Below are 17486 nucleotides of genomic sequence, written 5' to 3' on the forward strand. Positions count from 1 at the left end.
CCCAGTGAGCAAATGTGATATATAAATGCCAATTGCATACTGCATGCTGCAGTTTACATCAGTATAACAAGATGTAAAGTGTGATGATGATGACATCGGCGACGATTTTAATGAAAAATATTCCTTGTAGAGTTTTTTTTTGTTACATAACAGGAAACAAAAATTATTTTCTAATAAAAATTGCCTGAATAACTTTGGGGGGGGGGGCTGGAATGTCTAAGTTTGTGGGTTTTTTAGTGCATCCATGTGAAATTATTGATCCCCTCTAATAGTCAAATTCTTTCCATTGTTGCAGACAGTAGAAGAAATTGAAGGTGTGCTAGGGCGAGACCTATATCCAAATCTGGCAGAAGAAAGGTCTCGATGGGAGAAAGAACTGGCAGGCCTTCGGGAAGAGAATGAGAGCCTCACTGCAATGCTGTGCAGTAAAGAAGAGGAGCTCAACAGGACCAAGGCCACCATGAACGCTATCCGGGAAGAACGAGACAGATTACGTAGAAGGGTAAAATAGCCAGCCCCCTGCATGACATACAGATTTATGGAAATAGGCCTGACAGAATACAGGGACCAGCAAGCAGATTCTGTCCAAATGTACAGCTTCCTCTTCTCGAGGGCCTTTGCTCTTGCCTCATTTGCTATTTTCATGTCCTTCTATCCAATGGTTTCTTCTTTCAGCTTCCATCTTCTCTTTGATGGGGACCTTTCTACAACTGCTGAATGCATCTAAGCAGCCAGCTGTTAGAACTGTGAAAATGGAAAGGTTCGATGCTTAATTTGTCTTCCTTTAGGTACCATAACATTTGATGTTTGTGAAGAATGCAAGTGTGATTAATTGGGGTATCTAAGGCATACAGTAGACTTACAACAGTCCGTATATATACATGTTAATAAAGATCTCCACAAGAGAAATATCAGTTTTTCCAACATAACCCTTTTTTCTTGTGAACATAAGAAGTCTTTGTTTTTTTCATGTTCTATTTTGTGGGCTGATTTTTTTCTGTATATTTTAATGATATCCCCTGTTGTCTAGGAGCTTGTCCTTGTCTTCAGTGGTCCTGGTAGTGGGGCAGTCCTTACTACTGGCAATGTAGCTCCTTCTCTTCCAGGATAGGGCCGGCTTAAACTTGATCTGGAGGGGAGAGGCTTATCCCCTGGTTTCCCAGTCTTACTGGCCCTGCCCTTGAAGCAGGATGTGTTGGCTTGAGCTCTGTTGAGCTCAAAGGTTCTGTTAAGAAAGAAATTGAGGCAACCAGGGAACCAGACAGGAAGGTACCTAGGCACCCAAGCCTCTCTAGTATCCCATTCTTCACTGCGGCAGCCAGCCACATGGCTCCTTTGATACTGAAACCACAGGCTGGTCCCTCAGTGGCCTTAGAGCTTCACTGACTCCTGCTTTTGCCACCAGTATCCCTCCTGGCTGGTTTAGGCTTCCCAACCCCCCCCCCCCCGCCCTGGCGGGGGATCCCTGAATTTGCAGCCTCCTTCCCCGCTCTCCAAAAATCTGGAAGCTGTAGGGGGGGGGAACGGCGCCAATTTTGGTGCCACTTGCTCTGGGCCAGTGAGAGAAAAGAACATGCGTGTCTTTATGAAAGATAGAGGGAGAAAGGGCCTCCGTTTATGTCCGTATGAATGAGAGAGAGAGCCTGCCTGAGCCCCTGAACCCGCCAAAGGCCCAGCACTGGAGTCCAGTCATCACCCAGGCATGCTACAAAGAAGCGGGGTGATGGTGGTTAGCCTAGGTTTTCAATTGGTGAGTGCCTGTGTGAGGAAGCAAGAGCCAAAAAAGAAGGGAAGGGAGGGGGGGGGGTTTCTGTCCTGTTAGTAAGGAAGATTTGTAGAGGCTGCGCGATTTGTAGATCTCATTGCTCAAACGGTGGTTGGTGTGTAAATAAGCGTTTCTTCCAGGCACAGAGAGAGGGGAGATCATACTGGAGATCTAGCAAACATTTTCTCGTCACACAAACCTCCCCTGTGCCTTCACTGCAGAACAGAAAGGCATGAGGTGTTCTTGATGAGATTTTGAATGATGCATGAACTGATAAACTGCCTTGCCCTCAACCTGTCAGCAGCAACTTCTGCAGAACTTTGCAGTAGAATACTTATTGAGAACTTTTGGGGTTGCTGTGCCTTTAAGAAGAAAAGCCTCTCTTCCAGGACAGGAAGTGTCAGTGGGCGTGTGTGCAGGCAAGGAGTAGGCTCCTGACGCTGTTTTGCTCTGTGACTAAGGTGCTTTCTACAGTGCTTGATTTTAAATGATTTAAAGTGTCGGTTTAGAGTGCTTAAGTTTTCGTTTTATGTGCTTCTCAGCCGGGCTGGGCTAAGCGCAGTCCCAGCCTTGTGTTCTTGTGGAGACTGTTTAATTTTCCATTCAGTCTTATCTGATTTATTGCCTCCTCTGCTTTTATTGCCTTTGGCTACCCCATATTCAGCTTAACTTTGGTATATGCTGGCCCGAGTGTCTGGAACATTCTGAAGAAATTTGTCTTCATTTTTAAAACCTTGCTAAAACTTTGAACCCAGTGGCACCTTTAAGACCAACAAAGTTTAATTCAAGGTATATTTTTCATGTGCAAGCATACTTCTTCAACTCATTTCCAGATTACAGAAGTCATTTTCACTTGAGAAAATGGGTGTTAAAACTAACCTAGTTTTATTTGCTAGCATTGTTTAGCTGAGTTAATTATCCTGCTCCCCTTCCCCCCCCTTAAGATATAGCAGTTTTTTTATCACAACAAACACACCAAACAAACCAATCCTATAACAACTGGGGGGAGGGATTTTCCAGGTAAAGATCAGATAGTTTGACAGGAATTGTATTTTTTGTGAAAAGGAAGCAATATAGTTTATTGCATTGTGAATATATTGGTTCTAGATGACATTTAAACATATTTCTGAGCAATGTTTCCTCTAAGCTGAGTTAGTGTGAGCTAGTTCAGTTTTAGTCTCCAGCTCACACATTTTTGTCTTAGCTCAGGAAAAATGGCCCCACATGAAACTAATTTATGCAGAAACTCATGACTTCAATGCCAATAGCTCACAAAGTAGAATTTTTGCTCACATGAACCCTCAGCTTAGAGGGAACATTGCTTCTGAGTCTCAGTTGTTCTAAATGCAGTACTGCAGATATTGCTTTGATATTGTGTTCTTTTCTAATCCCACTAAATGGAAAGATGAATAACTGATACTTGAAAGTATTTCCTGGAATTATGGCATATCTCCAGATTACAAAGTCAATTTCTACTGGAGAAAATGGATGCTTTGGAGGGTGGACTTTGGGAGCATTGTAATCCACTGAGTTCCGTGTCCTCCCCAGGCTCCACCTCCAAGTCTCCAGGAATACCCCAACCTGGAGCTCACAAATCTACTCCTGCCTCTGGTCAGTGACAGGTCCTGGCAACCCTAGAGCTATTCTATTACATGATGGTAACCAGAGCTGCTTATTAGGATTTTTGGTAGGGGTGATATATGCAAACCTCCACTCCCAATTGCTAGACATAGAGGAGGACATAATATGCTCCAGTGTGCATATAAGAATTTTCTCTGGTGTGAATTATCTTAAGCCTCTAAATTGCCAAGTTCCTGAAGCATAAAGAGCTGCAAATTCTTTTTTGTGGCGAAGGGAATGCAACTGAGAAATACCTGACCACAGAATTACCAGAGGTATGATAGAGCTACTTAGGCTTGTAATTGTGTTTGACCTGCAAAGACAGCAGTAACTAAGTCTTACTAGGTTGGGAATGGCTTCCAGTGTTTAAGGGGGAAGCCCATATCTGTTTTGAATTAAGTGACATTATTTAGCAAGCTTTCATCCAAATTTGTCAATTAGAATCTTATCATTTGAATTGAGTCTAGCACTAAAGTCTCCCCCCCTCCCCCCCCCCCCGCCTTTAGAATCAGGTGTGCTGGAGTATCTAATAAAAGGTCTTCAATAAAAAATTCAGATTCATTACAGCACCTTGCTATATCTGATCATTTTTGCTGGGGAGGGATATATACATTTAGTTTTAGAAGAGACCCCATTTTGAAGTGTAGGAGGACAGCCATTGTCCATGGCTTTGAATTTTTTAGATGGACACATTCAATTTAAGTGAAGTAGAGATTAGGATTCCTAAACCCCCATGAAGGGGTTTAGAGGTGGGGTTTGATGCAGTGTGCTGGAAGTGATATAGAGGGGTGAAGCTCAGGAAGTGACATCACTTGACCGTTGACTTGGAAGTGATGTCACTTCCTTGCTCCTGGCTCCACCCCCAAAGTCCCCAGGTATTTCCTGAGTCAGACTAGGCAACCCTAGGCTGGTTCCTTCATGATCCTACACTTGTGGGGACTCAAAAGTGAGCTGTAGAGTCAGTAGCAGTCTCTGGAGCTGTGTCGCGCAGGCACACTAGGTCAGAAGGCTGAGACCTCAATCCTGGCGTAGAAGATTTATTCAGAGCTGGTGGAGGTCCAAGCTGGCTGCACCCTGCAGATAAGGTAGGGTTGTGCTCTGGGCACTGATCCAGCATTTTCCCTTTTCTTCTGCCTGGGCCCCAGTGTTACTCATTTATAAAGGGAACCTGGTGGGCAAATGGCTAAGAAAGTTTTCCCCCTCCCTTCCTTCTGGTGTGGTTGGGAGCTGGAGGCTTGTATTTCCCTGCAGGCCTTCAGGGAGAAAAAAGGAGAGAAAGACAACAATGTTAGCAGCCGCCTTATGCTGAATCAGCCTCTGGGTCCTAGAGGGATTAATGCTTCAGGCTGAGGAGGGACTGCTTTCACTTTCAGTTGTAGCCCAGGAATTCAACATAGAGGACTCCGCATGTGAATTCTAACTAGCAAATTCCCCTTTATCCAATAACGACAAGCAGTTTGAGAGTCAGACCATGGATATTTCAGGGGAAGCTGCCAAAGCCAATCACCTTCCTGGCTGTAAGCTGAATCAGGAAGGATTGTAGAGACCTTTGGAAAGAGGGCTCAAAGACAGAGACAGACCCTAAGCTCAAGAATGGGGCAGAGCTGAGGGTGTGGGTAATTTTTTAACCCATTTTAAAAAAAGAGTTGAACAAAACAAATTACAGATCCCCCAGGGACTGCAGTCCTCTGTTTAGTGACAAAAATGGGAGTTCTGAGACCTCAGCCTTCTCTTCTAATAATAATAATAATAATAAATTTTATTTGTACCCCGCCCTCCCCCGCCGAAGCAGGCTCAGGGCGGCTAACAACACAGTGACCAATGGTACATTAATAAATAAAACATTAATAAACAACATAGTAACCAATGGTGCATTAATTAAAACCATTACATTAAGAACATTAAATTAAGCATTAACTTAACCTTAAAAACCAGTAGAACATTAATTAAAACAAACTATAACATTATCATTGACGCTATTCTAGTTAGTGCTAATGGCGGATTTTCTTCGTTGTAAAATTGTACTTCAGCTGTTCATAAAAGCTAATTTAAAAAGAGTGGTCTTGCAGGCCCTGCGGAACTGATCAAGGTTCCGCAGGGCCCGCACCTCCTCTGGAAGTTGGTTCCAGAGATATGGGGCCGCAGCCGAGAAGGCCCGTGAGCGGGTATTCTGTAGTTTAACTTCTCTTGGCCCAGGGGTAGTCAGTCTGTTTTTTCCTACTGACCTCAGTGCTCTCTGGGGCTCGTACGGGGAGAGGCGGTCCTTCAGGTAGGCCGGTCCTTCAGGTAGGCCGGTCCTCTTCTGTTAAAGAAGTTGAATTATATGAGGAGCAGGCAGAGATTTTGTTAAAGAAGTTGAATTATATGAGGAGCAGGCAGAGATTTTGCCTACTACTGGAGCAGCCAGGCTGTTTCCCCAAGAGCTTTATATTAGGCACTCATTGAAATTCCTGGCAACCCTGGACCTCTCTTACACCCCAAGTGGGATAATAGATGAGGATGCTGAATTTCCCAAGGGCTTTGATAAAATCACTGCCAAAGTCAGGGAATAAATCCACCTTGGGTGCCTCTATCTGCTGGGGATTCACTCAGTGATGAAATCCAGTGGGAACAGCTGGCAAAACCTAAAGCTAAATCTTCTTTTTGCTAAGTTTTATTCTCTCATACCAGGAGCTTCCAAGAAATTCAGACTTCCAGCAGTGGATGATCCTATCAGCTGTTTTGCATCCTTCTCAGTGCTCCCAGTAGACACAGATGGCATACCAAAAGACAGAGGGTCCCTGAGAGACTTTAGACAATCCCTGTAGTGCCTCAGTCACATGTTCTCCCTTCACTAGAGCAGCCATCTCCTGGGCTTCTGACCTGGCCAATGGGAACAGCACTAGATTCTGGGAAGCGGTCCCAGCAACAAGAGTTAAATTGGCAACAGTATCTTTCAGTGGTACTAACCATTTTTTGTGATTTTTTTGACAGATGTGATCCCAGGCCAGGCTACAAGAAACTCTTTAAAGGGAAGTAGCAGTGCAAATCCAGAGAGAATCATAGAATCATAGAGTTGGAAGGGACCTCCAGGGTCATCTAGTTCAACCCATTGTACAATGCAGGAAACTCACAAATGTTGTTGTTCAGTTGCACAGTTGAGTCCGACTCTTTGCGACCCCATGGCCAAAGTCACGCCAGGCCCTCCTGTCTTCCACCATCCTCCAAAGTCTGCCCAAATTTGTGTTAGTTACATCAGTAATGCTGTCCAGCCATCTCATCTTTTGCCGTCCCCTTCTTCTTTTGCCTTCTGTCTTTCCCAGCATCAGGATCTTCTCCAATGAGTGCTCCCTTATCATTTGGTGGCCAAAGTATTTAATAATAATAATAATAAATTTTTATTTATATCCCGCCCTCGCCGTCAAAGCAGGCTCAGGACGGCTTACAAGACATGATACATATATCATGATATAACAATAAAATACAATTAATACAATAAAATACAGTTAAATACAGATTTGTAGATTTAAGTTAAATACATAATTTAAAACTGATATAAATTAATGGTGCTACAGTTTCAGTACATATATAAAGATGGCTGGGTATCATTGCCAAGATTCCACCTTAGAAGGCAAGTTGGAAGAGGGCGGTTTTAGAAGCCCTACAGAACTGATTAAGATCCCGCAGGGCCCGCACCTCCTCAGACAGCTGGTTCCACCATTGGGGAGCCATTATCGAAAAGGCCTGCTCCCTTGTTGTTTTTAGCTTGGCCTCCCTTGGCCCAGGGATTTTCAGAAGGTTTTGCGAACTAGATCTCAGTGCTCTCTGGGGAACATATGGAGAGAGACAGTCCCTTAGGTAGGCAGGTCCTCGGCCATATAAGGCTTTAAAGGTAATAACCAGCACCTTGTAACGGACTTGGTACACAATTGGCAGCCAGTGCAGTTCCCACAGCCTAGGCCGCACATGTTCCCACCGGGGTAGTCCCACTAACAGTCTGGCTGCTGCATTCTGCACTAGCTGCAGTTTCCGAGTTCGGTACAGGGGCAGCCCCATGTAGAGGGCATTACAGTAGTCCAACCTCAAGCTTCAGCTTCAGCATCTGACCTTCCAGGGAACAGTAAGAGTTGATTTCCCTTAGGACTGACTGATTCGATCTTCTTGCAGTCCAAGGGACTCTCAAGATTCTTCTCCAGCACCACAGCTCGAAAGCATCTATTTTTCTGCGCTCGGCCTTCCTTATGGTCCAGCTCTCACAGCCATACATTACTACTGGGAATACCATCGCTTTGACTATACGGACTTTTGTTGGCAGGATGATGTCTCTACTTTTTATTATACTGCCCAGGTTCGCCATAGCTGTCCTCTCAAGGAGCAAACGTCTTTTAATTTCATGGCTACAGTCACAGTCTGCAGTAATCTTGAATCCCAGAAATGTGAAGTTCATCACTACTTCCATGTCTTCTCCTTCTATTTGCCAAGGTGTGATGGAGCCGGATGCCATGATCTTAGTTTTTTTTTATGTTGAGTTTCAAGCCTACTTTTGTGCTCTCCTCTTTCATCCTCAACAAGAGGTTCTTTAGGTCCTCTTCACTTTTTGCCATTAGAGTGGTGTCATCTGCATATCTGAGGTTGTTGATGTTTTTCCTAGCAATCTAAATTCCAGCTTTTGCTTCATCCAGACCAGCATTCCACATGATGTACTCTGCATATAAATTAAATAAGCAGGGTGACAATATACATCCTTGTCGAACTCCTTTTCCTATTCTAAACCAATCATTTGTTCCATCCCGTTCTGACAGTTGCTTCTTGACCCTTATACAGGTTTCTCAGGAGACATGTGAGGTGGTCTGGTACTCCCATCTCTTTAAGAACTTGCCACAGTTTGTTGTGATCCACACAATCAATTTATTTATTTTTATTTTATTTATTTGCTTTCCATTTATATCGCACCCATTCCGAACAGACTCAGGGCGGCTAACAATCATATAAAAACCAACGTCTCAATTTCAAATATAAAACAATAGGACAGTCAGTTATAATTTAAAACAATTAAAAACGAAGTATTGGTGCTATACAGAGTATACAATTTATCTGTTGGTGATCTTTCTGGTGGAGTTGCCCAGTAACATAAAAGCGGCAGCCTTCTCCCCTAGTTGTTATAGGCCTGTTTAAAAAGTTCAGTTTTACAAGCTCTGCAGAACTGGGAGAGATCCTGCAGAGCTCTTATGGCCTCAGGGAGCACATTCCACAGCATTGATGCTGCCACTGAGAAGGCCCTGGTACAAAGGCTTTAGCATAGTCATTGAAACAGAAATAGACATTTTTCTGATACTCCCGTGCTTTCTCCATAATCCAGCAAATGCTGGCAATTTGATCTCTAGTTCCTTTACCTCTCCAAAACCCAGCTTGAACTTCTGGTAGTTCTCAATCTACATACTGCTGAAACCTAGCTTGTAGGATCTCTAACATAACCTTGCTGGCATGTGAAATGAGTGCAATGGTGCAATAGTTTGAACATTCATTGGCATTACCCTTCTTTGGGATTGGAACATAAACTGACCTTTTCCTGTGGCCACTGTTGCGTTTTCCAAATTTGCTGACATAATGTGTGTATCACTTTAACAGCATCATCTTTCAGGGCTTTGAATAGCTCAACTGGGATACCGTCATCTCCGCTCGCTTTGTTGTTAGTAATGCTTTCCAAAACCCATTTGACTTCACACTCCAGGATGTCTGGCTCGAGGTCAGCGATTTCACCATCATGGTTGTCAAGGACATTGAGATCCTTCTTGTATAATTCTTCTGTGTATTCTTGCCACCTCTTCCTGATCTCTTCTGCTAGGTCCCTACCATTTCTGTACTTTATTGTGGCCATCTTTGCATGAAATGATGACCATGAGTCTCAGTGATATTATTGTGGTGGTCTGCTATAGACCACCAAGTCAGGCAGAGGACTTGGATGAGAGACTTCTACAGCAGATTGCAAAGTTCTCCAAGAGAAGGGATACAGTGATCATGGGAGATTTCAATTACCCGGACATCTATTGGAAGTCCAACTCTGCTAAAAATGAAAAGTCAAATAGATTTGTGACTTGTCTTGCTGACAGCTTCCTTTTCCAGAAAGCAAAGAAGGAAGGGGATCTGCTATCTTGGATCTGATTCTCACCAACAAGGAAGAATTGATTGAAGAAGTGGAAATAGTGGGCACCCTGGGCAGTAATGATCATGTGATTTTGGAATTTACAGTCTTAGGGAAAGGAAAAGCTATACGTAGTCAGACTTATAGGTTGGACTTCAGAAAGGCAAACTTTGATAAACTTAGAACTATGCTGGGTGAAATCCCATGGTCAGAAATACTTAGGAGGAAGGGGGTTCAGGAGGAGTGGGAGTTTCTTAAAAGCAAAATACTGAAAGCGCAATCACAGACGATTCCTATGAGAAGAAAAAAAGGGAAAAGCCTAAAGAAGCCGAAGTGGCTCTTTAATCAGCTCTCTAAAAACTTGAGAAATAAAAAAGACTAAGAATTGGAAGGAGGGCCTTATAACCAAGGATGAATATAAACAAATCACCAGTGCTTGTAGAGAAAAAATTAGGATAGCTAAAGCTCAGTATGAGCTTAGGCTGGCCAAAGATGCTAAAAACAACAAAAAAAGGATTCTTTTCATGTTCAGAGTAAGAAAAAGAGCAAGGACATGGTAGGCCCATTGCGAGGGCAAGAAAGTTAAATTGTAACAGGTAATGAAGAAAGGGCGGAACTGCTCAATTCCTACTTTTCCTCAGTCTTCTCTTCTGAGGGGAACGGTGCTCAACATGGCAAAAACAGAACATATAAGGAGGGTATGAAGTTCCAACCTATAATAAGTGTAGGGGTAGTACATAAACACCTAGTTTCTTTAAATGAAACTAAGTCCTCAGGGCCAGGTGAATTGCATCCAAGGGTTCTAAAAGAGCTTGCGGATGTAATTTCTGAGCCTCTGGCTATTATTTTTGAGAATTCTTGGAGAACAGGAGAGGTGCCAGAAGATTGGAGGCAGGTGAATGTTGTCCCCATCTTCAAAAAGGGGAAAAAAGAGGATCCAGGTAACTACCGACCCGTCAGCTTGATGTCTATACCTGGAAAAGTTTTAGAACAAATCATCAAACAGTCGGTCCTGGAACATTTAGAAAGAATGAGTGTGATTAATAAGAGCCAACATGGTTTTCTCAAGAACAAGTCATGTCAGACTAACCTGATCTCTTTTTTTGAGAAAGTGACTACCTTGCTGGATCGGGGGAATGCTGTAGACATCGTTTATCTTGATTTCAGTAAGGCTTTTGATAAGGTCCCACATACTATCCTTGTTGACAAGTTGGTAAAATGTGGTTTGGATCCTGTTACCGTTAGGTGGATCTGTGTTGACAGATCGCACCCAAAGAGTGCTTGTGAATGGTTCCTCATCCTCTTGGAGAGGAGTGATAAGTGGAGTGCCTCAGGATCTGTCCTGGGACCTGTTTTGTTCAACATCTTTATCAATGATTTGGATGAAGGAATAGAGGGAATACTTATTAAATTTGCAGATGATACTAAATTGGGAGGGGTTGCAAACACAGAAGAAGACAGAAACAGGATACAGGATGACCGTGACAGGCTGGAAAACTGGGCTAAAACTAATAAAATGAATTTTAACAGGGATAAATGTCAAGTTCTGCATTTAGGTAGGAAAAATCCAATGCATGGTTATAGAATGGGGGAGACTTGTCTTAGCAGTAGTATGTGTGAAAAGGATCTAGGGTCTTAGTGGATCATACGCTGAACTTAAGTCAACAGTGTGATGCGGTGGCTAAAAAGGTAAATGCAATTTTGGGCTGTATCAACAGAAGTATAGTGTCCAGATCACGTGATGTGATGGTATTGCTTTACTCTACTCTGGTAAGACCTCATCTGGAGTATTGTGTTCAGTTTTCGGCACCACAATTTAAGAAGGATTTAGACAACGGGTCCAGAGGAGGGCGATGAAGATGGTTGGGGGTCTGGAGACCAAGTCCTATGAGGAAAGGTTAAAGGAGCTGGGGATGTTTAGCCTGGAGAGGAGGCGGCTGAGAGGTGATATGATCACCATCTTCAAGTATTTGAAGGGCTGTCATATAGAGGATGGTGTGGAATTGTTTTCTGTGGCCCCGGAAGGTAGGACCAGAACCAATGGGTTGAAATTAAATCAAAAGAGTTTCTGGCTCAACATTAGGAAGAACTTCCTGACCGTTAGAGTGATTCTTCAGTGGAACAGGCTTTCTCGGGAGGTGGTGGGCTCTCCTTCCTTGGAGGTTTTTAAACAGAGGCTAGATGGCCATCTGACAGCAATGAAGATCCTCTGAATTTAGGGGGGAGGTGTTTGTGAGTTTCCTGCATTTTGCAGGGGGTTGAACTAGATGACCCTAGAGGTCCCTTCCAACTCTATGATTCTATGAAATGTTCCCTTGATTTCTCCAATTTTCTTGAAGAGATTTCTTGTCCTTCCCATTCTATTATTTTCCTGTATTGCTTTGCATTGCTCCTCCAGGAAGGCCTCCTTATCTCTTTGCTGTTCCCTGAAAATCTGCATTCAGTTCGGTGAATTTTTCCCTTTCACCTTTGCCTTTCGCTTTCCTTCTTTCCTCAGCTATTTGGAAAGCCTCATCAGCCAGCCACTTTGCTTTCTTGCATTTCTTTTTCCTTGGGATGGTGCAGATTGCTGCCTTCTATACAGTGTCACGAACCTCCGTCCATAGTTCTTCAGGCACTCTATCAACTCTAGTTCCTTAAACCTATTCTTCACTTCCCCTGTATATTCATAAGGGATGTGATCAAGGTCAAACCTGAATGGCCAAGTGGCTTCCCCAGTTTTCTTCAGTTTAAGCTTAAATTTTGTAATGAGTAGCTCATGATCTGAGCCACAGTCAGCTCCAGGTCTTGTTTTTGCTGACTGTAAGGAGCTTCTCCATCTTTGACTGCAGAGTATATAATCAGTCTGATTTCTGTGTTGTCCATCAGGTGATGTCCATGTGTAGAGTCGCCTTCTAGGTTGTTGGAAGAGGGTGTTCACTATGACCAGTTTGTTCTCTTGACAAAACTCTATTAGCCTTTGCCCGGCTTCATTTTGTTCTCCAAGGCCAAACATGTCAGTTGTTCCGGTTACCTTTTGACTTCCTACTTTGGCATTCCAGTCCTCTATGACGAGGAGGACATCTTTTTTTGGTGCTAATTCTAGAAGGTGTTGTAGATCTTCATAGAACTGGTCCACGTCAGCCTTTTCTGCATCAGTGGTTGGGTCATAGACTTGGATTACTGTGATATTGAATGGTTTGCCTTGGATACGGACCGAGATCATTCTGTCATTTTTGAGATTGTATCCCATTACTGCCTTCCTCACTGTTAACTATAAAGGCCGCACCATTTCTTCTATGGGACTGTTGCCCACAATAATAGATGTAGTGACCCGCTGAGTTAAATTTGCCCATTCCTGTCCATTTTAGTTCACTGATTCCCAAGATATCGATGTTCAGTCTTGCCATCTCTTGTTTGACTACATCCAGCTTACCTTGATTCATAGATCTTACATTCCACATTCCAATGCAGTATTGTTTTTTGCAGCATCGGACTTTCCTTTCACCATCAGACACATCCACAGCGAGCGTCCTTTCAGCTTTGATCCAGCCGCTTCACTCTTTCTGTGGTTCCTTGGACTTGCCCTTCGCTCTTCCCCAGTAGCGTATTGGGCACCTTCTGACCTGAGGAGCTTATCTTCCAGCGCCATATCTTTTAGCCTTTTGTTACTGTCCAAGAATACTGGAGTGGTTTGCCATTTCCTTCTCCAGTGGATCACATTTTGTCTGGGTTCTCAGCTGTGGCCTGTCCATCTTGGGTGGCCCTGCATGGCATAGCCCACAGCCTCACTGAACCGTGCAAGCTCTCTCACCACGTCAAGGCAGCAATCCATGAGAGGGAAACTCACAAATACCTCCCCCTAAATTCACAGGATCCTCATTGCTGTCAGATGGCCATCTACCCTCTGTATAAAAACCTCCAAGGAAGGAGAGTCCGCCACCTCCTGTGGAAGTCTGTTCCACTGAGGAACTGCTCATCTTCCTTCTCCAATTAATAGGTCATCTTCCTTCTCCAGCAAACACGGTCAAGCTTCAAAGGGAACTAAGAAACAAATCCAATGTGACTGTGCCATGAACCCCCAGGACATCAGAACTGGGGGGTCATTTACAGGGATTTGCATTCCAGTGGCATAGGAACCTGGTGGTGTGGAATGGTAAGCTGCAGTACTGCAGTCCAAGCTCTGCTCATGACCTGAGCTCGATCCCAGCAGAAACTGGGTTCAGGTAGCTAGCTCAAGTTTTATTCAGCCTTCCATCCTTTTGAGGTTGGTACAGTGAGTACCCAGCTTGCGGGGGGTAAAGTGTACTTGCCATCGTTTTCCTGGAAGTTCCCAAGGACTGATCTCCCAAACAAACACAATCCTTTCCAGCTGGCCTTTCTATATCAGCTGGACATAGGAGCTGTGGAGTCTGTGTCTTTTCAGGAACTATCACAGTGTTCTTCACAAAGAACAGGGATGGTAGGGTCATCCTGAATTTAACACGGATTAACAAAGTATGGACACCAGGAAATTCAGAATGGAGACCCTGAAGGCGATCGTGTCTGCTTTCTAGCAGGGAGACTTTATGGCCTCCATAGATCTATCTGAGGCATATTTCAACATTCCTATAGCTCTGAGCCATTGCAATTTTTTTTTCTAATTTGCATATAACAGATTGCATTTTCAATATTGGACTTTGCCTTTGGGTCTGAAGTCCTTCCCTCAGGGTTTTCTTCACTAAGGTTCTAGTTTTCCCCTGATAGCTTTCTGTGGCTGCAGGGAGTTGAACACATTTCCCTTTCCTGTTGACATCCTAGTTGAGGGTCTCCCAGGATGAAATTCTCAAGTCCTTACAGATGACTTATGGAGGTCCTGAGAGACCACAGCTTTGTCATCAACATGCAGAAGGCAACTCTGTTTCCAACCCAGGTGATTGTTCAGATCGACAATGTTTGGGGATGGAGTGTTCTCACAATAAAGATACCAAAAATTCACAGGTTGTCACAGGTAATGGGGATGAATCGCATAGAGCTGATGCTTCTGGCCCATCTAGGCATGAGGATCCCACAATGGGCCATGTTTTTCATGCTTACCCTCCTCAGCAGTTCCCTTTCCCCTTCTAGGTCCCTGGACCTTGATCTTACACAAAAAGGTGCTGGGATCTCACTTTCTGCTGAAATTCAGATTGGATCTCTGGTGGTAGATGGTTTCAGGTTGTTCCTCGAGGGACAATCCCTGAGGGTCCACAGAGGTTGGTAGTGATGACGGATGTGAGTCCATTGAGTTGGGGAGCACATTTCCAAGGTCAGATGACTCAGGGGACCTGGCCACCCCCAGAGTAGCAGTAGAGCATAAACTTTCTGGAAGTGAGCACTATCAGGTTGGCACTGATGCAGTTCAAGAACATTCAGAAGGGACATCACATTTTGGTCTAGATGGACAATACTACAGCCAAAGCTTATGTCCACAAGTATGGGTGAGAACTCGTTTCCAGACTTTACACAAGGAGACAGGCAACTGATCTGATGGGCAGAGCATCATCTTCAGTCCCCAAAAGTTATTCATGTGGTGGTCAGAACAACTTAGTAGAGTTCTGGCTGAGTTGACAAATGGTAGAGCAAACATAATGGATGCTCAATTGAAAAGTCCTTCTACAGGTGTGTCAGAAATTCAGGACACCGTGAGTGGACCTCTTGGTTACAGAGGACAATCTTCATCTGACACTATTCATGTCCAGATTACAAAATCGAAAGGCAGCAGCACAGACCTGCAGAACAAAGAGATCTTCTGTATGCCATTCCACCACTTCAGATTATCCAGAAACTTGCAGTAGATTAAAGAACAAGGAGCGGAGAGCATAGTAATAGCTCCCTTCTGGTTCAGAAGGGTCCAGTTCAGACATTCTGTAGTAGACTCTTAGGTCGTTTTCGCATTCACCTCCAGCTGGCGCGACCCCCCTCTTCACCGCGCAGGATCTGCGCGGATTTCGCACTAAATGCCACGGAGCAGCCTTTTGCGCCGGAAACTTCCGTCACAAAAGCCGCGCAAATGCCAAACTGCTTTTTGGCGATTTACGTTTGAGCGGCTTTTGCGACGGGAGTTTCCGGCGCAAAAGGCTGCTCCGCAGCATTTAGTGCGAAATCCGTGCAGATCCTGCGCGGTGAAGAGGGGGGTCGCGCTGGCTGGAGGTGAGTGCGAAAACGACCATTGAGACTTCCGATGCTAGTGCAGGGGGCAGTGTATCATACCCAGCTGCAAATGTTCAACCTCACTAACTGGAGGATGAGAGGCGACAACTAGATAGCATTGGTACCACTCAAGTGGTCACACTATGTTAGCCCCCGCAGAGTCTCTGCCAATAGTGCATATAGTAACATTGGCGGGTCTTTTCAGTCTCAGATGTAGATAAAAGTTAGATCCACTGTCAGCACAATGAGTTACATTTTTAATAGACTGGTCTAGAGAAAGGCCTTAATTCCACTACCCTGATAAGACAGGTGGCGGATATTTTAGTCATCAGGAGGACAAAAAAGAGAAAGTCCTTGGTCTCACAACCTACCGGTTAAGAGGTTCCTTCAGGGGGTAATACATAGGCCCAACTAGGAAGCTGAATGGGGTATTCTAGGTTCTGTGTAAGAAGCCTTGTGAACCAATGGCTTCCTATAGTCAGAACGTATAAAGCAAAATTTACTGGGGGTTACATCACTAGGATGTTTTTTGGAGCTGAGGGTCTTGTTCATAAACAAGAAATTATGCATTTTTCACGTTGATAAGGTTGCATTCAGTGTTCCCTCTCAACTGAGTTGGGGTGAGCTGGCTCACAGTTTTGTGCCTCTGGCTCACACATGCTCATCTTGGCTCGGGTATGTGGCCCCAGAGTGGACCAGTTTGTTCAGTGGCTGGCAACTTTGGGGTAAGTGGCTCACAAGGTGGAGTTTTTGCTCATGGGACTCCACAGCTTGGAGGGAGTATTGGTTGTGTGATGCCCAGCACTGGTGGTTATTCCTAAAGTTAATTCTCTTCACAGATCAATATGTAATTCTACCTTCATTCCGTTCTAGCTCATTACTTGACAGAAACAACAAGTGGCACTGTTGAATGTCCGTAGGATCCTATGTTCTGCCCAGATAGGACTAACCCACTCAGATCCATTGAGGCCTTGCTCCTTTCTTTTAGGAGAGCATCTTTAGGGAAGCAGTTCACGGTTTCATCCTTACATTGGTGGTTGAGGGGTTGTATCAGGGAGGTCTATAAAGCTGAAGATTTAAATCCTCCCCAGAGTTTTACAGCTCACCTTTTGAAGGGAGTGGCCACCCTGGTGGTTTGTAAAGCAGCCACATGGAAGTCAATTCATTCCTTTACCAGGCACTACAGGATAGCTGGCCTCAACAGAGATTGCTTTCAGTAGAAGGGTTCTAAAGCATGCTGTTTGCCTGGGGAAAGTGCTAAACCAACCCTGGGATGCACCACTTTGTTATGTCCCAGTAGTAAGGACTGACCCACTACCAGGACCACTGGAGTATGGAAGCTTTGTTTCACTTACCCTGAAGCTTCTTTCTCAGTGGTCCTGGAGTGGGTCAGTCCTACCCACCCTTTGACATGGAGCAGCTTCCAAATTTGGATGATTTGCTCAAGATCTATCCAGGTTCAGACAGATTGTTATGCTGTGTTTTCCCCCCTGCAAGTTTCTTCTTCCTGAAAGCAGGGTTCTCTGCTTTTCTGGGTTCTTTTTAGAGCCCCCCTAATGCAGGTCTTTGACTACAGAGGGGTAGTCTGATGTTGGAAAGCATTTAGAAGGGGGGAGTATGTTTCTTCCCTGTTTTAAATAGTGGGGTTGGGAGACGAGGCTTGGATATGACTGGGAAACCAGGGGATAAGCCCCTCCCCTCCAGGATCAAGTTTAAGCCGGTCCTATGCTGGAAGAGGAGGAGCTACATTCGCGGTAGTAAGGACTGACCCACTCCAGGACCACCAAGAAAGAAGCCTCACGGTAAGTGAATCAAAGCTTCCATTTTCTG

General features: G+C 44.4%; 1 protein-coding gene across 7 annotated transcripts in view; it reads left to right on the forward strand.

Moving 5' to 3' along the window:
* MCC (MCC regulator of WNT signaling pathway) overlaps positions 1-17486 on the forward strand; it is a 354991-nt gene that overhangs the window by 287626 nt on the left and 49879 nt on the right. For all 7 annotated transcript variants that reach the window (XM_060235592.1, XM_060235594.1, XM_060235593.1 and 4 more), the window contains one exon: positions 296-502. In XM_060235592.1, coding sequence (XP_060091575.1) covers positions 296-502 — 207 coding nt within the window. The remainder of the gene's footprint in view (positions 1-295; positions 503-17486) is intronic.

The sequence above is a fragment of the Heteronotia binoei genome, chromosome 4 (genome assembly GCF_032191835.1).
Source record: "Heteronotia binoei isolate CCM8104 ecotype False Entrance Well chromosome 4, APGP_CSIRO_Hbin_v1, whole genome shotgun sequence".
In the NCBI taxonomy this organism is placed as follows: Eukaryota; Metazoa; Chordata; class Lepidosauria; order Squamata; family Gekkonidae; genus Heteronotia; species Heteronotia binoei.